The 25,405-nt window shown below is 40.4% G+C and overlaps 2 protein-coding genes across 2 annotated transcripts in view; both read left to right on the forward strand.

Annotated features, from left to right (window-relative positions):
* On the forward strand, window positions 1–20,638 carry LOC309875700 (uncharacterized protein). Its single transcript, XM_082755374.1, has 15 exons — window positions 1–65; window positions 1,391–1,567; window positions 1,943–2,029; window positions 2,396–2,533; window positions 3,102–3,219; window positions 3,714–3,856; window positions 4,518–4,685; window positions 5,215–5,613; window positions 12,015–12,191; window positions 13,278–13,364; window positions 14,073–14,210; window positions 15,957–16,074; window positions 16,630–16,772; window positions 18,206–18,373; window positions 19,234–20,638. The coding sequence occupies exons 2-15, from the start codon at window positions 1,400–1,402 to the stop codon at window positions 19,633–19,635; spliced, it is 2,454 nt and encodes an 817-aa protein (XP_082611500.1). The 5' UTR covers window positions 1–65; window positions 1,391–1,399; the 3' UTR covers window positions 19,636–20,638.
* Window positions 20,639–25,405, forward strand: part of LOC309875701 (uncharacterized protein) — an 18,441-nt gene continuing 13,674 nt past the window's right edge. The window contains exons 1-5 of the mRNA XM_082755375.1: window positions 20,639–20,675; window positions 22,136–22,245; window positions 22,675–22,852; window positions 23,834–23,971; window positions 25,053–25,170. Of these exons, the coding sequence (XP_082611501.1) occupies window positions 22,685–22,852; window positions 23,834–23,971; window positions 25,053–25,170 (424 nt within the window). The 5' untranslated portion in view covers window positions 20,639–20,675; window positions 22,136–22,245; window positions 22,675–22,684. The remainder of the gene's footprint in view (window positions 20,676–22,135; window positions 22,246–22,674; window positions 22,853–23,833; window positions 23,972–25,052; window positions 25,171–25,405) is intronic.

The following is a 25,405-nucleotide window of genomic DNA, read 5'->3' on the forward strand; positions in this document are numbered from 1 at the left end:
TTAACACACGGGCACAGAACCTGGCTGAGGACAAGGCTTAAGTCTTCTCTCTCACAGGATCACAGGTAAATATTTAAACCAATTTAAGTAACTTTTCTGATGCTTTTAAAAGGTGGTCTGTACCTTGTATGGCTGTATAAGTAAATTGTAACATACCAGTGTTATACTGCAATCGTTGCTCTTGATATATGCTTTTCTAGGTGTCAAGTTTTAGAGAAAATTAACTTGTCTGGCTAAGGAAAAGAGTTAGTTGAGGGCAGAATTAATCACAAGAAGGAAGATTTTCTCAGGGCAGTAACTGTCTTATTAATTAAAATCTTTAGTTTGATAAAGAAGTCCCATACTTCAGGTGAAGTAAAGGCCATTTTCATTCTGCAACAGCACAGCACTGTGCATTATCAGGCCAGGGACTCAGAGGAGTATACATTAGAGATAAGCAGAGAGATTTCTATCCTGATGCTTATTTGGCCAAGTTCTCAAAGGAAATCACACTGTGGTACAGATTTGGTATAGATTTCACAGTGACTGCCAGAAGAGCTGTAGTGGTTTGGTAACTAACCACTCCATAATTACCTGTAGAATTGAGATATTTCTGCAATGCCATTCCATAGGTATCAATCTTTCTTTACATAATGATGACAACAATAACAACAACAACATTTTCTGGTCTCTTGATTGGAAAACATGAAGCAGGTACTACTGGGCAAATATCCCAAAGTCTGGAATACTTCTAGCTTCAAGGAATCCACCAGTTTCTGGGGGAAATAAAACTGTCAGAATGTACAGAAGAGGTGTCAGTTAGACTTCATTAATAAAATACTGAAATCTAAAAGCAAATAACAACTTAGCCATATATGATACTAGTCGAAATGGGTATCTAGACAGGGAAAGCCGGTAAGCCTAAGAATTATGCATAAATACATTCTCAGTATCAGCTCTTAATTCTATATAGATCAAAAATGAGGTAGCAGGAAGCTTAGATGTGTTATGACTCCATGTACTAAAACCATAGAGATATTTAGATTCCCCTGAGAACATTACTTTGATAAATAATTTAAGAATGAAACGAAACAAAAATATGCAGCTTAAAAATCTGTACCCTTTTGAAAACCAAAGGCAGAAAGAAACACAAAGAAAAATGCAGCTCTGTAAAAGAGGACATATCTATAATTATAGAGAATTATCAGCTGAATAACAAAAACCTAACAAATTTCTGCTCCTAACAGGTGGCAAACAGTATCTGCATGGAAGATAAAACATATTACTAGGCTATTAGTTTTAGTAGGTGCCCACGCATTGTGTGGCACATGTAACATGTCTCACTAACATGCATTGCATGCATCATTTTAAACATTCAAACAGTAAAATTCCTTCTGTTGCCTCTTTCCAGATTGTAGCAATGGAACAGGTCTCAGAAGCAGTTGGCAAGTTTACAATTGATCTTTTCAAGAAGCTGAATGAGACCAACAAGGACAAAAACATTTTCTTTTCCCCCTGGAGTATATCATCTGCTCTGGCCCTGACATACCTGGGTGCAAAAGGCAATACAGCGAGAGAGATAGGAGAGGTAGGTTGCTGTGGTGCCCAGCATTGCCCAGCACTCCTGTTCAGACTCGGGGAAATGCCCAGTGTTCCTCTTTGGGGAAAACCATTGGGCTTTACACAAATGCATTGCTACTGCTGAGTGCAACTGCTGTGGAAGGGAGTTCAGCTTTGTGGCATGCCTGCATGAACGCTGATGTTCTGGGAGGGGAGCAGTGCTGTCCTTTGTTACTCTGTGGGATTTACACATTCTACAACTTCAGCATCCCTTTGATTAGTCACCCAAGCAGAATGAATTATCGTAAGGAGTAAAACAAAACAACCATTTTATCTCCATTAAGCTTTAGGTCATGCAAGTCCCTTCATGCCTGTTTCTTACCTTTGGAAACTCTGTCTGCAGGTTCTTCATTTCACTAAAGCTGCGGGAGCTGCTGGGTCATCTTCTGTGGCCAGACCTTCTCGGGGGAGACCAAAAAGAAGAAAAATGGTATCTATTAGAGATAATAGATAAGATAAAGAATCTCCAGAATCAAAATGTCCAGATATAGCTTTGGCAGTCCAGTATTTCTCACCTGTATCTCTCATTATATTTGAAGTACAAAACCCAACATGCTTCACAACACATTCAAGTTCAGTTCTCTTCACTCAGACTCAAAAGAAGGACAAGCCGCTGGGATATTTTGGAAGGTTTACTGTATGGTAAATCAGTCATTAACAGAGCCCTGCAAACTGCAGTGGTGGTAAATTTGGAGAGAGAAAATATAAGAGAGAGGAACACAAATCTCTTCCCACATGCATCACTTAAAATTTCATTAAAAATGTAATTGTTAAATGTATGGTTTCTCTTTCCAAGGACCCTGAGCATGAGCAAGCTGAAAATATCCACTCTGGCTTCAAGGAGCTCCTGGCTGCCATGAACAAACCCAGAAACACCTACTCACTGAGAAGTGCCAACCGTATCTATGTGGAAAAAACCTACCCATTGCTGCCTGTAAGTTGAACAGTTTTATCTCAGAGAGGATTAAGAAAAGCTGTAAAAAAAAAAAAAAAATAAAATAAAAGTTTTTCATTGTATTTACTTGTCATTAATAGAACAGGTTTGAAGCTGTCCCCCAGTACTTCACATAAAAAGCCCTGACTTCCAGTGATAAGCTTCACTGGAAAATACCAGTTGCCTTCTCCCAGTATATAAGGATCTTCTGACAGTAATGCAGGATTTCTTTTCATGCAGTATGGCTTTATTATTAGGAAATTTATTATTAGGATTTGCAACACATGCAATTGTAAATGGGACATTAAAATAAGCACATCCATGGGATATGCACTGTCTTTCTCCCTTCTCCAAATTAAACTGGGAAGAAGAACAGGGAATTTTCTGTCCTTATTTCTTAACTGTTAACTCACAATCCAATAGAGAGCAAAAAACTAGATCCCACAGCCCTCTATGCACAAGAAGTTAACATGAAGTCCAAGAGCTAACAACTTCCTTTTTGGGGCTGAAAATATACAGTACATTATAGAACTTCTTTCTTTTTTTTCTTTTTATTGTCAATTTCCAGACATACATACAGCTCAGCAAGAAATACTACAAGGCAGAGCCACAAAAGGTTAACTTTAAAACAGCACCTGAACAATGCAGGAAGGAAATCAACACCTGGGTGGAAAAGGAAACTGAGGGTAAGTTGAGCTTGACCCCAACATCTTCCCTCTGCTAATAAGTCAGCCTGACGCTCCCTTTGGGCAGGTGCCCTTGAATGGGCAGCAAGCAGAGATGCAGTGGGAAGGCAGAGCAAGAGCAGCACTGGGACAGCCCGAAATACCTGATGCAGACCTCAGTGAGGTCTTTGGGGAACTTCCTCCAAGGCAGGTGGGGATGGGTGCCTGCCTAGAGGAACTTTCCTTCACTGCCCAGAGGTGTGAGCCTCCTCATGCCTGGCCTAACCCGCTGGCAGAGGCAGCACACAGCTTTCTGCTCCCTGCTGCTTGCCATGAAGCTGTGGCAGCTTTGGAAACAGCAAACAGACTCATTGATTTGTGCCAGGGAAGCGAATTAGGGGGTAGGGAACTGAGGCATGGACTTTCTCACTACGAAGCTGAACTGAAGGAAAGACAAACAAAACGCCCTCACCATGCTACACTGGAATAAAACCTGACTTTTCTGATTTCAAAAGGTAAAATCAAGAATTTGCTGAATTCACAAGATGTGCAAAGCTACACCAAGCTGATCCTGGTAAATGCCATCTACTTCAAGGCAGAATGGGAAGAGAAATTTAACGGAGGAATAACAAACACGCAACCCTTCCGACTGAGCAAGGTGAGTTCCTCTTTGCCTTCCTTGCAGCGAACAGCCTGGTGACAGCACCTCCTGCTGCACTATCTCCATTCATCAGTCCTTACGTATCCCTGCACTAAACAGACTCTCTGAAAAGCTGGTTACAGCAAAACGTGGCAGTGGTCAGCTCACCAACATTTATGCAACGTCAAGACACTGCTCAGGCAAAGGATAACTAGATCCAGATAGATTATGCAGTTTCCAAAAACTAACTAGAGTCACGTAAGGCCTTTTTGCAAAACAGGGTTAAAATTCCCCTCATCATGAGCCCTTTGGCACAGAAACGAGTGTTGTCTTCTAAGGGTTGTGATGTGAAGAAAAACTGCACAACACTTGCTCTCTTAAACCATAAGCTGTTTCTCTGCTGTAGTGTTGGGTGGCTGTATGCCATGCCTGCTCTGTCCCCCTTAATCTTTGCAGACATTTCTCTCTTCCTCCTTCTGTGGGCTGCTGTGTATATTCTGGGGCAAAGAGAAAATCAGTCAACTCAGTCCCCAGAAAAATGCTCTGGGGCAAATGCCAAGATCTACAATATTTCCCAGTCAAGAAGAGCTGTGGAAAAATTATGACAAATTACTTTATAAGTCATCTTCATTCTTCTTTTCAAGGCATAATTTGTAACCCATAAATAAATACTTTACAGAACAAGTCTAAGCCTGTGAAGATGATGTATATGAGACATGTATTTCCAGTTCTTATCATGGAAACAATGAACTTCAAAATGATTGAGCTACCGTATGTGAAACGTGAACTCAGTATGTTCATCCTACTTCCCGATGACATCAAAGATGGTACTACAGGTCTGGAACAGGTAAAAAAAAAAAAGCTATATCCGTTTTGTATCACCACCCAGATGTTAAAACAAAAAGGACAGACCAGTGACCATATCTCCCCCTCTGAGGACATGCCGTTTGATCTCCCCCGTTAACTGAATTAATTTCTTTTAATACCTATCTCATCCTGCTCTTGACATCTGTACGTAACTGGACCAAGCCATGTGGCACACAGCTGGGAATCTCCCAGCAACTTCTTTCATGTGATGACTGAAATAAAAGAGAGGACAGAAGTACCTCAGAGGATGGCAGCTGCAGGCGTTGGGTGCCCTGTCTTTTTTCTGCAATGAATTTGGCAGAGGTGGTGCTCAAAAACTTGCAACGCTGTGTCCCTTGTTTGCTTTACACTCTGTCTCTGATCATCAGTGAAACCAATTTGTATTTCGTGCTTTCACCTAAATGTTAAGTTTGCCACTTAAAATCTCATTCAATTGGTGAAAAAATTATTTTATAATCAATTGCTTTTTCCTTGCAATTATCAAATTTCTCCTCTTTCTTGAACAACAGCTAGAAAGAGAACTGACATATGAGAAGCTGTCTGAGTGGGCTGATTCAAAGAAGATGACAAAAACTCTTGTGGATCTGCAGCTGCCTAAGTTCAAGCTGGAGGAGAAATGCGACCTCAGTGATTATCTGAGCATCATGGGAATGCGCCTTGCCTTCACCAGCAACGCTGATTTCAGTGGAATGGGTACTAAGAAGGATTTGGCTATCTCCAAAGTTATTCACCAGTCTTTTGTTGCAGTTGATGAGGAAGGCACTGAGGCAGCTGCCGCTACTGCTGTTGTCATAGCCACAACTTCACTTATCAGCAATGTTCTGACATTCAAGGCTGATCACCCTTTCCACTTTTTCATCAGACACAACAAATCCAAGAGCATTCTCTTTTTTGGCAGATTCTGCTCCCCTTAGAATGAGTTATTCCTTGCTCCCAGGCAGCATCTAAAGTTCACTTATCAATAGAAAAATGTGAACTGCAGCATTCAAAGCTCAGCCTTAAGCCATATAGCCATAGGTACTGAAAGTTTATGTCCTTTTTCTTTCCACACGCCCCCAACTAAGGCAGCACCCAGAGACCACCCTGTGCCTCAAAGACTGTCATTCCACAGCTGCTTTCCATTGTGCTAATGAGACAGCTTTTCACAGAAAGCAGAATGCTGAATTTTGCTCCCTTGCATCAAACCTGCTTTTCTGGCTTTGTTGTTCAAGAGTAAGGAGGAGTCATAAAGGCTTTTTGCATGCAGCCCATCATCTAGCCCCGTGCCTGGTGCTGACTTCAAGGGAAATGCAGCCTATACTTTTAGACCTCTCAAAGAGGAAAAAATCCCCTAAGGAAGAGAAATAATAATAATAATAAAAAGTATTTAGAAATCTATACACTATACTCTCTTTTCCTTACTGGGAAACCTGCATTTGCATTAAAATAGTTTCCTTATCTTCACTGTTTTAAAGATTGTTGGAAGTTAATGAAATACTTAATACAAACCCAAATTCATCTCAAAATGCCCCTTATCTCCCCATCTCACCACATATACACAGGTACATCACACGCATTCTCTATATCGCCCTTGCAGCTTCATGAAAAAATGAGGCAGTGAGGGAAAACAGTCCAGCCTTTAACATTTAATTGCCGACTTCTGTTCGTTTTGCAGTACATCCTAATTTCTCTAAACTTTGAAGGATAAGGTTGCTAAGAGTTCCAACCAGCATAAAGGCTAAGAAAACTACAAGCAACATGTCTTATTGCTTGCTGCCTCTTATTGATATGCAATCAAAAAACTCCAGAATCCAAATCTGCTTCCTCTTTTTAATTTAATGTAATTATACCTGTTTTCTTGGTAATACCTGCACAGTTTCCTGATATCAGATATCATGCATTGATAAATGTACAATTTGTAAGTTAAGAGTGCGTTTCAGCCAAGATCGTTCTGGTTCTGAGAGAAACACCAGTGAGAATTTGATTGATGCTTTACTTCATAATTTTGCCGTGATCTGCATTTAATCAATAAATGAACTCGGAGTTGTGTTTGTGCTACTCAAGGTACTGACTTACCGGCTCTCTTAGAGCATCCTTTACAATGCATGGCTGACACACATTTCTACCCATGCCATTCCAAACCAACCACCACATCACCCCAAAAGACAAAGAGCTGGGTCAGTGTCTTAATACACCAGTGTCTTAATTCCTCTAGGCATCAAACAGCACTGAAAATGTTATTTTACACATACACAGTGTAAAATGTTATTTTACACTGAACATGTTATTCTACACATTTACTAGACACAACAAATCAAATCAAACTCTGGTGAGCAATTTTTCACTCAGAGACTCAAAGCATCTGAATTTTCTTTCATGGTAAGCATTCCTTTTCCCTTTTTGACCACAGCTTATTGCACTACCTGCCTCCATTTGAACCTACCGAGAAGGCTCATCTGCCTGTCACAATACACTCGAAATAAGAAGTCCAACCTGAGCCTATAGCCCTCAAAAGCAGCTTCCAAATATCTCTTTCTGTGCTTTCCTAAGCCTATAAGGAACTGCGCAAAGCTTTGTAGCCATTATAGTACAAAGCAACCACACATCAGAGAACATTATATCAGGCAACCAGGTTTGAGGAGGAAAGTACTGTAAAAACATACACTCTCAGCAAAATTCCACTTATAATTACAGCTCACCCTCCACCTCGACAAAAGGCAGTCTGTTTGGAAATATGCCTCCACCCAACAAAGTACACCTGCATCATCTTCCCTGTACAAAGTGCTGCTTCTAAAATCAGTGCCCTCCCTTACCTGTAACCCCCAGAACAGGGTTCAGCTGTCTGTCATCACGGACCTGCCGTGGTGCAGCCCAACTGCATACTATTGACTCAGCTTTATTAAGAAACGTATCATTAAGGTGTCAAAAAGCTTGTAAGTAATGGCCACACACACTAAGTCAAGTAAAACCACAAATAGAGGAGCTATTGTCAGGATTGAATAGTTAGCATAGCAAGGATTTAAAAGGAGAAACACTAACACAGAGAGGTTTTGAAACCTCAATTAAAAAAATTCAGTAATTGGAAGGCAACAACCTGCACCATCAAGGCTCAGCGTCTTCTGGGGAGCAACAAAGACCTCCCTCTATTGAGTAATGCCTGGCCAGCAAAGGCTCCTCAGAGTGGTAAGCATATAAATTCTTGGCCTTATGGCATGTTAGTTCAAGGTCTATGCTGTGCGTATTCAACAGTAAAAAGTTACTGGGAAAGACTAAACTTGTCTTAGACTAACCCTGTTTGCAGAGTCATGCTGTGTAATAGCAGAAGTTGCCCAAAGAAAGATGGGAAGAGTCCCATGCCAAACCCAATGAAAGGTCTTTCCATGCTGAATGTTGTGCATCCCTTCACTCATACCACAAGTAAAGGGGAAAAGGGGAGTTGGAAGAGTTTTGTTTGTGACTCTCTGTACTGCTTTCATGGTAACCAGGGTCTGGCCCACAGTTGAGGCTAACCCTTACAGAATCGTTCAGGCTAGAAGTGACCACCTGAGGTCATCTGGTCCAACTCCCCTGCTCAGGTGGGGTCAGGACTGTGTCTAGTTGGGTTTTGAGTATCTCCACCAGTTGAATGGGATTTCCCACAGCGTTAAAACAACAATAACAACAACAAAACATAACCAGACTTAGTCTAGGACTGATTTTAAATTGTGCTGCTTTTAAACAGATGCAACCACAAGATAACTGATTGTCAAAAAAAAAAAAAAAAAAAATGCCCAAAGAGTCCACTCAAATTACTGAGTAAGCCAATTACAGGTAGAAAGACGCAACCTCACATTCACATTGAGCAAGCTGGGGATGAAAGATGGCTTCAAAAAGTCTAAAATCACTTCATCGGATTGCCTGAGGAAAATGACTAGTTTTATCAGAAGACTTCTTATGACCATTTGTCAGAGGTCGATGTATTTGCAGACAACATGTCAGGAGTTTGATGCTGCAAAACACTGTTTCCAGCATTGTTTGCAGCAAGTCACTATTTCCTCTACGTGGCATGGCAAAACCAAGGGCACCTTCTCTTTCACGTGTTTGCTCCCCTTGGAAACTCTGCTCTCTCTTACTTAACAGGATCTTGCAGTGGATACCACAAAGGGTGTCTACACAATTTGGGCAACCTTTCTTAATCTTCCTGTATTTTTGACCAATCTTTGTAGCGTGTAGTACAGTAATTATCATCACTAACAGGTTTTTTTTTTTTTTCCTTCTCCTATACATTTAGCTAAAAAATAGGTAACAGCAGTTTCAGATATGTAGCAAGAACATTTCTTAAGCACATAACTAAACATAATAGTGTCTGCTATATTTCTGAAGAAAGAAAACAAGATGGATATTCCTATGAAAAATGCAGACACTTAGAAATAAAATATAAAAAAAGAGAGGCACATGTATCGCTCCTGAAACCTTGTACGGCATACATATCAGTCAGATTCAAAGTGGATATAAACACAAAATTGTATTTCTAGTTCTAAATATGCGTTTGAACTCTTTATACTGATGATTTTTCCATATAGGTTGACCGCATGCTGGTAATCTGTTTGTTCTGCATTTGTCATACTTGTGGGCAGGGAGCACTCCTAAGTAACCATACATGTAGCACAACAGATAAATAACAATCGTGAAGGAAATGGATCAATGCAGTTAATCTAAGCCACACAGATAAGAGCAGAGGAAAACTGGAATTGCTAATTACGTTGGTTAAAGTAAAATATTTGTATACAGATAACTGCCTTGTATTACGTCTTTACTGATCTCTGACTTTACACATTTTGCTGTTTTCACTCTCTACTCCAACACAACAAACAGCTTCAGTAAAACAAGTCATTACAAGCAGAGCTTCCAAGCAGTTTTTTGTGGATGATCCAAACGCCCTTCATTTGTAACAGAGGAATAAGGAGCTTGGTATGGTGCAGGGCCTTTAGTTATCTAAACCACCTTCACCTCCTCTGCTAGGAGCCACATTCTGTTAAAGCACCATCCAACAGTTCAAGTGACCCCAGTGTTCACTTACACCTCATCATTTATTTTAGGTGACTGTGGTAGCACCTTCTGAGCTCCCTTGAGGATCTGATTTCTGAGACATAAGAGGACAAGTGTAAAACGTCACAAAATAAGGGTTTTATGTGACCTGACAGCCACAAGTATTCAAACCTTTCTCCTCTGAAATTTGACAACAGTCACACTTTGCCATCTGACAACAGCAATAACAACCTACTTCAGTACTCCATTTCAGTCAAATCTTTTAGATTAGTTTATATTAATTTCACAATTTCGCAGAGTAAGAAGAAAAGGAAGCTATAAAATTATTTCAGCGTGTCCCTTATCAATGCAGTGTGTCTCTATTCTCTTCTGCAATTCCCATAGTTTTGCAGGCCAGACACCACTGGGAGAAAGGCATACTGGCCTTCATGTTTCAGGACGCACACCAACTAACAGTGGTTTTGAACCTCACCCTCCTTCTGTCCCTCTCTGTAAATTCTGCAAGCTGGTGATGGAGAGAAGAAATGGGAATAAATGAGGGAACGGGCACGTTAATACAAGAGGAGGATGTAGGGAAGAAAAGGGAGGTGCAACCATTTCTACATTTCCAAAAGTATTCGTTGCCTCACATACCACCAACAGATCCTGACTGAGGACATCTTAACTCTTCCCTCTCTCGCAGGATTCAGGTAGTGTAAACATTCATATCTATATAACCAGCTTTATTTTGGAAGTCTTAAAAATTTGTATAAATTCCTTGGAACTGAGCAGTTAAATGATGGCATAAATGTCATGCAGGGGTAGGGGCTGTTCGTTTTTTAGTACAAACTGCAGCGCTTTGGAAAACACCATGCAAAGGGCGCAGTGATCAGGATGCAAACCCAGACTGTGCAAAACCTGTGCAGCCTGAGAGGGCAGAAAGTTTCCTCACAGTGTGCAGGGTGCCTACCTTAATCACCAGGCTATGAGTTGGTTTAGGATCAGGGGAGTGAGTATAGACTGAAGGACAGAATGCTCTCTTAGAGACACATGACAGCATGACTCTGTAACACAGTATTGGGTGTATTGGCTCAAGCCTCTGCTTCATTCATATAAAAAAAGCTACTAGATCAGGCATCCAGATTTTTTCTTTCCCAGATGACCAAATTGTCTAGTGGATTGATGAACTTCACACAAACCTGCACTTGTTCTCTCTCTCAAGCCTGAGAAATGTCTGATTGCTGCGTGCAGATTCAGTTCAGGCACATGCTGGAAATAGCAGAGAGATTGGTTTGAAATTCTTCAGGCAAAAACATCCATCCCATCCCTGTTCACTAGATATGCTCTGAGAGTATCTAGTTGATCAGCTCCTCCAGGCACAGTAGTAAGAGACACCTCAGCATATTTAGGACAAGGTATGAGCAAGGCTGCAGGGTGTCCACCTCTGAAACACTCCTGAGAAGGCTTGGAAGCTGTTTTGGAGCCTTGGGAAGCTTTGAAATCCAAATTCAAGGATCCTGGAGGCTCCAGGTATCTCTAACACTGCATGGCAACTGTCTTTAAGGACTGCTGGTTTTGATTTAAGCATGAAAATTGTGGGTGAAGATGGATTAAAACGTCTCGTTGTTTTTGTTGATCTAATGCTTAGTCTTGCACCTGATGCAACCGTGCACTGTCTTTGGTATGAGCAGTCCTCATACTGTTGAAGGCAATGGAGATTTCTGAATTTCTGGGATTGTAAAATACAGGAGTTTACTTGAAAAACAGTAATTAACAAATCCAGCTACAGGTACCAAACGTAGATCTATCTCTACAAAGAACATTTAACAATGTACAGATCTCTAGAACCCTTTTAGATACGAGTAAGGAATTGCATGAATTCACTACGCTTCTTTCAGTGGAAAATAACAGTTAAGGAAGTTTAAAGAAATAAGGAGAAGAGCTCAAAGAAGCACAGTGGGAAATGCTTCTGTTTCACAACATCAGAACCAAAGAATAATTATATGAAACTTAAGCAAATGCTTTCTTTTTATTTTTTTTTAATATTTTCGGTTGTGAAAACATTCCTAGCTAAAATAGTGCTTATCTGACGATGGCTAAGTAAAAGGGTTGAAACAAGACTATATATATTTAGGAGTGACGGGAAAGGGAGAAATAATGCAGGTCTTGAAAAGAGACCTGCTATCTGACTGTATTTGGTATCTATGCAGTATTTTGACCATTAACTTTTTATTATTTTTTGTGTTTATTTTTTATTTTCTTCTTCTTATTTTTAATCATAAAGAAGCAGTCATCACCTCTGTCTGCCAATCATTTACCTTAGGCTGTATCGATGGAGTCTTTCTCAGCGTCAACCAACAGCTTTGCTCTGGACCTTTACAAAAAGCTGAATGAAACTTCCAAAGGCCAGAACATTTTCTTTGCTCCTTGGAGTATTGCAACTGCTCTCGCCATGGTCTATCTGGGTGCAAAAGGTGACACTGCAGCACAGATGGCTAAGGTAAACTGTGAAATTAGCAGTATTAAAGCTGGTTCCCACATGAATTGCATTACCTACCTGCCTATGTGAAACAGAAAGGAGCAACATGGGGAAAACAGTGATTTGTCATTGTGTTGGGTACAAGAAATAATCTCATCCACGCCGCCTGCAGTCCTGCAGGCCACTGTTCTTCCAGTTTATTTCCAAGAGCTCCCTGCTCTACTACTACCCCTACATTTAGCTTACACTTAACAGTTGCCAGAGGGAAGTTATTGACATTAGAGACTACTGCACTCTTGTTGGGAAATCTACCTTCTATTTAAATTGCCCTTGAAGAGAATAATTCACCTGACGTTGTGCTCAAGTAGTAATAAAGAGACATCTTTATTAACAAAATTAATATGCAACTAAGACACTCTAGAGAAAGGAAAGCCAGAGATACTATCACTGCTTCTAGACCCCAGGTATTCCTGAAAGTGGTGTATCTGTGTTCTCATTCTGCAAACCCAAACCAGTGAGCTCTCCTGATTCCAAGCCTGACTGCACAGGAGCAGTACAAATGTCTTCGCTTGTAACATGGTTAGTCCATAAATCAGGGAATTTTCCTCCCATGCATAATGGGGACACACTAGAACTGAAAAAGGGATCTCATGATCACTTTTACAGAACTTGTTGGTCTTGTACTGTTTTATTTATGTACATACATTATTTTATTTATGTACATACGTTAACTTTAGAGTTTTACATTGGCATCCCAGTAGTAAGACTCTGAACTGCACTATGTTGTTTGTTCTGCTTAGTCACGATCTGAAAATAAATTCCACATAACTAAGCATGAATTGACCATTGTTCCAAATAAATTCATGTCTGAGCCATGATATTGCTCTGTTATTAAGTAGTAAATATGACTAAAATAGATATAATTATGATATAATTATAGAGTATAATCGAGAGTAAGGTCTTGTCCTCATTAACTTCAGTAGACTAACTAATATTGTGCATGACCGGTGAATTTTCCTAAGTAGAAAACTAATACAAATACATATACTTGAGCACATTTATCTTCTTAAAACAAGCTGTCTTTATGAAAATTTGTCATTGTCACAGGTGCTTCATTTTAACCAGACTGGAAGAGAAGAAGATTCTTCTGAGACAACAAGGCCTTCTCTGGGGAGACCAAAGAACAGAGAAATGGTATGTATTACAACAAAAGACTCAGAGGAATAAATATCATTCTCCTTTTAGCTGGCCCAGGATGAATCCTCAGGATAAATCATTATGTCTGCGTTCATTTTAGTAATTCACTGACTTTCTAAGTTGTAGCAAGGTCTGCCTGATGCGGTCCTCCAGACATCTCTCTCTGTTACCTCTTCAGCCTGTCCCCATTCCTTTGCAAAACTCAACCTCTTCTATCCTCTGATCACCAAGTTCTTTTCCGTGTGTCCTTCCTAGAAGCCCACGTCTCAGCACGAGTGAAAGAAGACCAGAGCAAGGAATGCTGCCTCACCAACCTAAGGTTAAGTCACCGTGCACCAGTTGCATAGATTCCCATTGTCAAAAGCTCAAAAAGCTCAAAAGCTGCAAGGCTGCCTTAAGTGGTCCTCGTGACACTCAAAATTAGGCCTATGACTGAAAACAGATGATCCAACCTCCTTGCTGCACCATCAGCAGATGACCCCAAAGGTCTAGGCAGCTCTGGAGAATCAAACCTTCACCCCACAGACAGAAACAATTTGTCCAGTTGTACATAGTGCTGCAAATATGCTAGATACTCAAAAAAGAGCTCCAGCCCTTGGCATTCCTTTTAAATTAAAATGACCTGAGGCTTTTCAAATGACCACGGAAGGTGCAATGCTCCAGAGAGAAAAAATATTTCCATACTAATTGATGTCTCTTTCCAAGGGTCCTGAGCATGAGGAAGCTGAAGACATCCATGCAGGCTTCAAAGAGCTCCTGTCTGCCATCAAGAAGCCCAGAAACACCTACTTGCTGAAAAGTGCCAACCAACTGTTTGAAGAGAAGACCTACCCATTACTGCCGGTGAGTTGAACATTTTTGCTTAAAAAATATTCTGAGTTTAAAAGGTATTAATAATAAAGGAAATCAAAATTTTCCAAATGATAGCACTGCGGTTCTAGGAAGAAGGTGAGGACAGCCGTACTGGGCTAGTCTTACATGGACAAGAGGTCCACCTTGTCTCTTTTCAGCCTGCTTCTTGTTAGCATCGCTGTTGGTTTGTTTTTCCTCTAAAGGAAGCTTCTCTGTATCCCTGGTCATCCTTGTTCCCCTTGTCAGTGGTACTTATACTCCAGCATTTCTGAGATGGGGAGGCCAGAACTGCACAGAGAATTCAAACCATAGGCACACCATGGCCTTACGGAGCAGCATATTAATGTTTGTCCTTTTATTACTTCTTTCTTTCTAAGTCTTCAAATTATATTTGCCATTTTGACCATTATTGGGCAGGTATTTTTCACATAACTGTCCATTACAGCTTCAACACCTCATTCCTGAAGTGTAATCATGCCCTATATACTACCCTCCACTGCATTATTTACAGATGTTTCAACGTGTATATTGGAATGCAAATATTTAGATCTATGTTCTATAAATTAAATATTTTAGCACAAATCTCATCACTTATCCCTATAGAGCTCCAATAGCAATATCCATTTACCATGAACACTATTTCCTCCTCCTGTTGGTTTCCATTTTTTTAAATGGATGAGATCTTTCTCTGTAGTCCCATGGATACTCAGCTTCTTCAAAAGCCTTTGGTGGGAAATCTTCTGAAATGACTTTCTTTAATCCAATTAGGCTGTCATAGCTTAACCTTCTTACCCACAGGCTTTCTGACACCTTCAAAAAAACTCCAACAGATTTGTAATGTAGAACTTCCTATTACAAAATGCTGATCCGATACATCATGCTTATCCACATGCCCACTAAACCTATTTATTCATGTGCCCTGTGGGCTCATGAGTTTGCAGTTCCCTGTATCTTTGACATCCTTTTAAGAACTGACATTGCATTAATCATCATCCAGTTTCTTGGAAGGTGGTTTTAAATGAGATTACGGTTCTTTGATCTTGGAGTTTGCTTCCATCTCCTGAGTAATTAGCAATTACTCAGTCATTAAACTAAATAAATCCTGATGAATGCATATTGCTCATTTTCTCCACAATCTCATGTATCTACCCTTTAAGACTAATCAGAGAATTTCCTGCTGGGAATCTCCCTGAACTGTCTCAGAGAAGACAGCAATGTGAAAGTCAATTCTAGTTTTCTGCCACAATGTTATCCTACCAGAACATTCCTTTTATGCCTGACCCTCTGTTGTCCTCACAAACTCTTGGCAGGTTCCTTGACTCTGAAGTAAATCTAAAAATGTTATTTTAACTTTGTATGAGGCTACTCTTCCCTCTTGTACTGAACTCTACATCACAAAGCAGAAAATACTTCAATGATATGAAAAGGTCATTCTGAGAAATAACAATGATAAAAAGGTGAAGAATGTTTATTTCATTTGATATTTCAAAATTACAAATTTTGAATTTCAAGTACAAAAACATGACGTATCACTCTCCATGAGACAGAAGTTCTTACTTAATATTTAGCACAAAAATGTATCAGACCTTATTTTAAGGGTTATCTAATTTCAAATTAAATACATTTTCACCAACTGTGTATTAGCAGATTGTATAATCTGTTGAAGTGATTATTTCCACCACTTTTGTAGATTAAATTTTACTACCTAAGCATTAATTTTCCAATTCTATCTTTCAGAAATTCTTAGAACTCATCACAAGGTATTACAAAGTAAAACCACAAGCTGTAAACTTTAAGACAGCTGCGGAACAAGCCAGAGCACAGATCAATTCCTGGGTTGAAAATGAAACAGAGAGTAAGTTAAGTACCACTCTAATGGCTTTTTCTTTTCTCATTTCCAAATCATTTGCATTTCCACTTGTATTTCTCCTGCAGCCAGGGATCCATAAGAGATGGAAACTCAGGGGAGGTGACAAGCAAAGTGCAGTTAAATGGCTTGAAGAATGGCTCCCTCCAAACCTAACTGCTGCTCTTTACAAGGTCCTTCCTTTCATCCTTCCAGCCATGGCCTCTTCTGAATTATTTCTGTTCATTGGAGGCAGAAATAGATACTGAATGGCTCCACCCTGATTAATGAAGTCTTCTCTTCTGAATGTTTTAAGCTGCATGCAACCAGCTTCACAGAATGTCCAAACTTTAACCAATTTCCAATGTCAGCTACTATAAAAACTGCTGTTAATATATTTAAAAATAAGATACTTTTTACCATATGTGTACTATGAAAAATGTACAGGAAAAAAGTCTCCCAGGTGCACTTTTGTTAAATAGATAGGCACAGAGAAAGCACAACTAAAACTAGTAATTCACACTGTCACACTGAAATAACAGTCCTATTTGTCTGATTTTGAAGGGAAGATCCAGAATCTGCTGCCTGCAGGATCTCTTGATTCTCACACCATACTGGTCTTAGTAAATGCCATTTATTTCAAAGGAAACTGGGAAAAGAGATTTCCTGAAAAAGATACTTCTGAGACACCATTCAGATTAAGCAAGGTAAATTCCTTCAATCTATCTATTATTGAAGAGCAAGAAACCTCTAAATATTTCACCTGCATTTCATACGCCACTGCAACACTACCTGTAGATAGGCACATGGTATAAACGCAGTGAGAAGAGCAATTGTAAAAAGAAGTCAGAATTATTTACACAGATGCATGAGAATAAGATTTTCTCTCTAATCAGTAGCTCCTTGCTGCCAAAACACTATAGTTAAGTAACTTAAGCATAAGAAGAAATTTCTCTTAAGTGTTGAGGTGCCATTTTCAAAAGGGACTGAGCTACTTCGGAGAGCAGTGTTTAGACACCTAGGTCTCTTTTATGCTTTTGAGACAGATAGTCTGTAATCTGAGTTCAAGCAATCTGAACCAACTGTTCTTTCCTAATGTACCCTTGTGGTTGCGCAAAACCTGATGTGGAAGTTTCATGAGGGTTCAACATTTTAGCCAAGTGTGTGTGGACGATGTGTTTGGTATACGCTGAGGATATGATTGAGCTAACTGTTTAAACATTCATGCACTGACAATTCACGGTAGCTCATGGATGAGTATTTCTGGATTATGTCAAAGGTGAGCAAAAGGATTTGTCAATCGAAACACATACCTTGTTTGACATAGATTATGAGTGCAAATATCTTTTGTATACCAGGTGATTTGAAGCAATCGTGTCGATACTGTGGCTGTGTATCTGACAGCTACTACACTACACATGTGGTTTTAGGATTACTCATGGTACACAGCGCACAGAGGGTTTAATTCACAGCGTATCTGATAGAAAAGCCTGCAAACAGATGAACTTTTGCACTTGTGTAACAATGGAAAGGAGAGAGTGGATGTATCAGCAAAGGTCTGTGAACATAACCACAGCTTGGGAATGCAGAAAATTGCTGGGTAATTTTATTCCATTTGCTAATCAAACCCTCTGTGGTTTGAGGAAGAGGAATAGCCAGCACAGGTCACAGATACAGTTTAGAGGCAAATTAAGAAAATCAGTATTGTTTGGGAGTATGCAAAAGAGTTGATGGCATCCAAGGAAAGGAAGTCAACATTTCACCCCTTACCCTCAATCAACACATTCACTCCAACAGTGTACAGTCTGTGAGGAAACCTGAAATACAGAGTAATTATTTGCTTATCAAAGCTCACTCCTTGTTTTTAAGAGTGAGAAATACATTACATGCAATTAAGTTAGAACGTTGTTAGCATATGTGTCTATATGGATTTTTTTTTCAAAGATTCCATTGATTTTGGAACAGGGGCACATGTGATACTGTCTGAAGGAAACGGTACTGGAAAAATATTCAAATGTTGCTGAGTCTTACACTTGTTTCCAAATCTTTGCTTTCAGTTCAAAGAAGCAAGTAATCTTCTTCATTACTTCTAAGGAATGAGGTAGTACTACTGATTTTTTATGTCTTAATTGTTTCACAGACCAGGACTAAGCCAGTACAGATGATGTTTCTGAGAGATACATTTTTAATCTTTCAAGAGACAACCATGAAATTCCAAGTCATTGAGCTGCCATATGTGGAAAATGAAGTCAGCATGTTCATTCTCCTACCAGACGACATCAGTGACAACACTACTGGTCTGGAGCTGGTAAAATTGACATACTGTTGCATCACATACACTATGAGACATTAATGGAAACAGATGAAAATAGCGAGGAAGAATGAGCTTCAAAATTATGGCAGAAAGGGATTTGCTGTGTATATACTTTGTTTCGTAAGCTATAATACAATGATTTCTCAGCCTAGGATTCAGGGAATCTGTTAATGATGCGATCATAATATTATACTTGATACACCTAAAAAAGTATGTCCACACTACTGTCTTAGCCTATTTTGTATCCTCTTTTCTATTGCCAGAATAGCAGAACAAGGAAAGGGAAAAACAGATCTGAAACGTCATGCCATAGAATTAATCTTCTTCTGAAAGCTGCATTAATCATTTTATGTCATTTGCAGTCCGGATTTGCACCTGATACTTTGTGGTGAGGATTCTCAAACTAAGCACTGACCATCCTGACCCACTAGGTATCAGCAGCCACTCATGGTCATGCCAGGATCGGTTTCAGACTCTAAAGAGATCAGAGCAAACATTTTTATTTGTACCCAAGGTCCCATGCATCCTACTTACTTAGCACCAAGAGAATATACCAAGAGCCTATTAGTATCACCATGACATCGTAAAAAAGTAGTGCTTTTCACATCCGTAAAAAATAAGGAACTATTCTGCAGGTTCACTGCTACACCTTACCACCTTTAAGGAAACAGACAAGACTGTATGTCATGCAGCACTTTGCAGGATCACGTCCTAAGAATACAGAGAGCATCCCAGCTGCGTACACAGCTGATAGCTGGACTTTATTTTACATCTTGATGAGTGTTACACCCTGGTGTGCATGTCTTCTCTTTGTCCTTTGCATTATGACTATTTTCTTCCCAAATTCATTGCAGGTGGAAAGAGAGCTGACCTACGAGAAACTGGTTGAATGGTCCAACTCAGACTATATGATGAAAGCTGAAGTAGAACTGTACCTGCCCAAACTGAAGCTGGAAGAAAATTATGATCTTAAATCCACTTTGAGCAGCATGGGCATACGAAACGCTTTTGATCCAGTTCAGGCTGATTTCACAGGGATGTCAGTGAAGAAGGACCTCTTCATCTCAAAAGTTATTCACGAAGCTTTCGTGGAGGTCAATGAAGAAGGTACTGAGGCAGCAGCTGCCACAGGTGTCCTGGTGATGAGAACAAGAACACCTAAAGTAACTTTTAAAGCTGACCACCCCTTCCTCTTCTTTATTAGGCACAACAAGTCCCAAACCATCCTCTTCTTTGGCAGATTCTGCTCACCCTAGTCAGCATTACTCCCTGCCCTGCAGAGCAGCAGATAGTGGTTTGCCAACTCAGGGTAAAACCTGATACTTCTGCTGCAGCTGGAGGGATACCTGGACCTGGACTTCCTCTATCAGACCACACACCCCACAGCCTGAAGCAAAGCTTCTCCTTTTGCTTCTCCTACACCAAAATGATAGCCATGACAGTGTCTAGGGGAGCACACAATGCCTCGTGTTGACCGAGCAACCCTGGTTAGCACTCAGATTAGCCTGCTGGGGTAGCTCTGTCCCTCAGCCACGATCAGCCGTGGCATTGCCATCCCCCTTTCCCTCACTGTAGTGCATGCAAACGTGAGGCCCAGTCCTCGCCCTCATGACTACATCCTGATTCAGATGTGGTCTGCACTTACTTCCACCTTGCTATAATTAGCCCATTGAGCCCTTGATTAGGTCCCTGCATTGCAGCTATGGGCACCCCTCCCCCCAAAAAGCTAGCCGCCCCTCTTGTTTCTTACACACACCCCCAGACTTAAGTCTTCGTCATCTCTGAATTTTGCATCAACACATTCTTCCACAGATTGCCTCGAAAAATAATTACAAAAAACCACACCCCTGTAAGGGCTGTTTGCCTCACTTAGAGCTACGGGCGTGCCAGAACCACGCTCAGCCTCTGGCTACAGCAACAGCACGCCTTTGTTATTATTAATAATAATAATAGTAATATCGCATAATGCTCATAGCCTGATGGTGTTTTCTGTCAGTTATACGAGAAGAAGGGGAAGAGGAGGTAAGAAATAAGTAGCAAGTCAAAGCCTGCGGAGATGTAGGGGGGCTGTGGCCAAAATGGCCGCCGCCCGCCCGCGGCCAGAGCGGGGAAGGGGCGCAGCGGCGCAGCCCCCAGCAGCAACCATGAAGGTGGCCATGAAGGGGACCATGGAGGCAGCCATGGCGGGGCCAAGCCCCAGCCCCTTTCCCCGTCGATGGGCGGCCCGTGGCCGGGCAAGGCTTCCGGGGGAAGGGCGGAGCGGAGGCTGGGGAAACGCCGGTGGCCGGCCGGCTTGGTGAGTGGGGCGGCTGCTGCGCTGTACTGCTTGCTACGGGCAGCGTGCGTTGGATTGTTTTTTTGAGGGGAAAAGGGGATTTTTTGGCGCCTCCACGAAGCTTCTTTCCTCTCATGGATGCCTGTGTCAGCCGGGGAGCTGCGGCTGGGCGGCCGGTTGTGTACCGGTGGCCGTGCCGTGGTGTCGCCGGGGTGCGGCCACAGGGCGGTGGCCGGGGCAGAGCCGCAGCTTGCTGGGGCTGGGCGCCCTGGGGAGCCCTGTCAGCTCAGAGCAGCCTTTCCCAAAGCGCAGGAGACACGATTTGGGGTTAGGACACCCCAAAATCGCTGCTGCCGGCACGGTGCTGTGTGCCCAGCCGCCCGTCAATGGCATGGTGTGTGAGGGGGTTGTGGCAGGCAGGTGGAAATGGACAGTGCGCGCTTGTCTCTTGGGTGTTCTTGTTCCTTACCCTGTCTGCATCGTCTCCAAAAGCCCTCTGTTGGGTTATGTTACAGTTCCTGAGCTGTGGGGAGAGTGTGGATAACTAAAGCTGCCGCTCCATGCCCAGTGTCTCAGCTGTTGCGCTGTTCCTTGCAGTTTGGATAAAAGCACAGATTTTGAGGCAAAGGGTGTGTGAGATGCAGTCTTCTGTCTGTAAAGGTTTGCCTGTCGTGGAAAGCCTGCACAAACTTCTGGCGCCTGCAGGCTGAAAACCTCATTGCTGGCAGTCTGACAGCAAAACTTCTGGTCCCTGGAATAACCAATGTGAACTGAAAATGCAGAGTGCCTCCTACACGCTGTAAAGCGCATATGGTTACATCACTTCTGTTTCAGGCAGAATCAGAGGATTGTTTCAATCCAAGTTGTTTTTTTTTGTTTGTTTTTTTTTTTTTTTGTTTTGTTTTTTTCCATTTGTGGGAGAAGAGAGAGACCAGAAAGTTCCTGTTGTTGTCTGTAGTAAAGCTGCTAGCAAGGATATTTTTATAGAAGGAAGAGAACACATACACAAACTTGTCCTATTTATTTGATGCGACGAATCAGGAATATGGATTAGGGGTTGGTTTTGTATTTTGTAGCAACATACCAACACTAGGCACTGCCTCAATAACAATAAAAACACATATGCGCATGCAATTTACTATCAGTTGATATCTTACAAAGTCTGGTGGTACGTACCTGTAGTTAACCCAGACTTCTGGCATTTAATACTCCTTCTATAGGTGTGTGATCTAATGTCAGGTTAGTTATCAGTCTGTGCAGCTGATGTATGTAAAGTCTGACAGGTATTGAGTTGCATGTGTTGGAGCATGCAGGTACCATCAAGTTCTCTATGACCAGTCTATTTTATCGCACGTATTTCCGTGTTGTAGACAATAAAAGCCAAGCTGCAGTGGACTTTGATTTTTTTTTTCTTTGTACTGCAGCAGGAAATTGCACTAATCTGTCATGCTGAGCAGATAAATTTCATTTGAATCTTGTAGGTCAAGTCATTCAGCTGACTTCTGCCAGGCTTGCTGTTAGGTATAGAATACAGCTTTTGCACAAACAAGTACACTAAAGGTATTACTGAAGATACACAGACTTGGAGAAGGTAAGTTTGGAATTCTGCCATTTTAATGTCATTTTGCATTGGTTATTCTGTAAAGCAAATAATTGTCATTGCAGAGTCAAAGGAGAGTTGTTCTAACAAATGCTAAACAAATTACTGTCATGAATGCATATCTCAAAAGTAGTATGTATGTAGTATTATTTAGCCAGAGAATAAGCCCAATGATGCCAATGAGAATTGTTCCCTCTACTACAAGTGCTGGATTGAAATATAAAAGCAATAAATCCACCTAGTGCCTAGTATGGGATTTAAGATGTTTATTCCACCAAACCAGTTTTTCATAATATTATACCCTAACCAAGATATTTTGTGAATCGTTTATATTGGGAAACGTAAAACACAGAAATAGATTATCAGTTTGCATTCAAATAAATTTGAGCCGTTCTTTTCTTTTTGTGTTTTATCTACTAGGCTCTGAATCATGGATAGCCTCAGTGCAGCAAATATCACTTTTGCGTTGGACCTCTTAAGACAGCTGAGTGAGAAAAACGGCGCACAGAATCTATTCTTTTCTCCTTTTAGTATTTCTTCTGCTTTGTCTATGATTTTGCTGGGTTCAAAAGGTAACACTGAAGCCCAAATAGCAAAGGTATGTCTCTATAAACTTAGTGCACTGAATTTGATGAACAATACGGACATATGAACAATAAACCTGTATTATAGTCTGTGGCCTCCACTTACGTTAAATTGTTATAATCATTCTGGTCTTGGAGAGCAGAGGTCATCCTTTGGTATGTACATAATCAGTACATGTATTTTATTGTGCTTGTGTACTAGGGGGGCAGATTAAGAGGTTCCTGTTCTTATGTTGTGTGTGGGGTTTTGTTTTGGAGATAGAAATCTTCCTTAATATGTCATTAAGAGGTATCTGGGATTTTTTTTTCTTGTAGGTTTATATTTGTATAGCTAAAGGTGAATCTCCAGCTACATAAAATATTTTTTTCCTCTATCATCTTTTTTTGGGCTTAATATCAGACTATCAGACTGTGCATGTTTCAAACATGTAGCCAGGCACTTAAAAAAAAAAAAAAAAAAAAAAAAAAAGTTTTGCTTTGTTTTAACTTCAGGTTCGTTTGGTCTCTGGATTTTAACAGAGTTTTTGCTAGGTTTTCTAGGATAGGGATTATAAATACCCATTTTTCCAAGAAGAACTTTGTGCAGCATTAAGAAAAAGGCAGGATGTATCTAGACTCAGACTTCTTTGGGGACTGGGTGGATTCCTTAGAAAGCAGGGAGGTTGGACCAGATGGCCTCCAGAGGTCCCTTCCAACCTCAACCACTCAGTGGTCTTCTAATGCTCGGACAGAGTGAAGGAACCTAATGCTGCCCTCTTTTCTGCAACCTTATTTATTACTTGCACAACTTTTGAGTGGGTACATCATATGTGACTTCAATGATGAACTCCAAATAGGAGATACGATGAAAAACCTGTTTTCAAGTCACAGTGTTTAAGCCCAAAACTCATTTAAAAAAAACAACAACAACAAAAAACACACCACAACGCAGTTGTGGTGAAGAAATTGCTTCAAAGAAGACATGGACCACACTGAGGATATTTGTCTTTCTACAGGTGCTTTCTCTGAACAGAGCTGAGGATGCTCACAATGGGTATCAGTCACTTCTCTCTGAAATTAACGATCCAGACACCAAATATATCCTCAGAACCGCTAACCGACTTTATGGAGAGAAGACATTTGAGTTTCTCTCAGTAAGTAAACATTAAATTAAAGTTTTTCTAGGTTGAGACCTACCAACCTGAAAGTTAATGCAGAAGACTGGGTTCTGAACTAGGTGGAGCAGATCCTTTTAGGTGACCCTGTGATCTGAATGCATAACTGATGCAAAGCACTATAAAATCCAGCAGACTCTAAATCTTCTGGATTTCATCATCCATTCTTTTTGGGGGTGCTATGGGCCAAATGGTTTATGAATCTCTTTTCCTTTGATCATATGTAAATATGGTGAAAAATAACTGTTACTGCTGTCCAGCATGGAAAGTATTTGGAGTTTCTTTTCTCTGATAAGTAAGTCATCCAGAGAACATACTAAAAGGAGTACATGACTTAATATTTTTCTTATCAGAATATGTAAATAAGAATAATAGGTACTGTTATGTATGGTTCTTTAGGTGCTTTCCTAGAAATAAAGGTATGCATCTAGTTTTTTTTTGTGTTTTTGTTTTTTTTTTTTTTCCTGGGAGTGATGAAGTTCTATGTCTAAGAACTTCTGCAGAAAAACAAATGCTGTTATGTTGTCACTATAGTACTTCCTAATTTACAGGTGTTTTTTAATGAAGAATGTTAGTTTTGTTCCTATATCAGATTAGAATTACGTGGATTATACTCTGAATTTTGCATCTGTGAATAAAGATCTAACTATTTAACTCTGAGAGAATTTTTCTATTCTCTAAGAAAAATCTGTTTCCCCTCTACCCTAAAAGTTTTCATTAGCCTGGGAAGTCTGACAATGAAGTTTATGTAGAGACAAGCTTATAATATGTTTTCTCACTCAAGCAAAAAGAACAGACATCTTAGGCACATCGTTTCTCAGTTGAGTCTGTAGAACTTTGTAGCATATAAAAGAAGCCATTTGACTTACATGGGGAAATAATTGCTAGCTCCAACAGGTGATACAACAATTAATAGGAATATGTCATACAAAACATTAATGGCTTTATGTGAAGCTGGGGGAGGAGAGGGAATAGATTATTCTGTGTATTTAAAAATAATCTGTGACTGAATGTCAGTAAAAGTATAGTGGTGAAAAGCTGTTTTGAATGTTTCTGGCAGTCATTTGTAGAATCAAGTCAGAAATTCTATCACGCTGGACTAGAACAGACTGACTTCAAGAATGCTTCAGAGGATTCCAGAAAGCAAATAAATGGCTGGGTAGAAGAAAAGACTGAAGGTGAGTGTTTTGCAGAGCTCCCTGCTGTGTTTAGTGGCAGTCAGGACTTGCATAAACAGCTACTTCAAGATGTCATATTGTGATGCTTTTAAAAAAAAAAAAATCACAATTATTGAACTCTCTCTGATTGGTACGTAATTCCTTTAATTAGCCAGTAATTAATACACATTGGATATTATGTGATAATTTTTAACATTGACGTGTATATAATTGTGTTTTCTTTCAATGTATCCTA

The sequence above is a fragment of the Aythya marila genome (assembly GCF_965140915.1).
Source record: "Aythya marila genome assembly, chromosome: 2".
NCBI lineage: Eukaryota > Metazoa > Chordata > Aves > Anseriformes > Anatidae > Aythya > Aythya marila.

Coding starts and splice junctions, on each gene's coding strand:
- LOC309875700 (XM_082755374.1), top strand. CDS start 1,400: ATGGAACAGGTCTCAGAAGCAGTTGGCAAGTTTACAATTGATCTTTTC. Junction 2,534..3,101: donor AAACCTACCCATTGCTGCCT/GTAAGTTGAACA, acceptor GTCAATTTCCAG/ACATACATACAGCTCAGCAA. Junction 18,374..19,233: donor ACACTACTGGTCTGGAGCTG/GTAAAATTGACA, acceptor AATTCATTGCAG/GTGGAAAGAGAGCTGACCTA.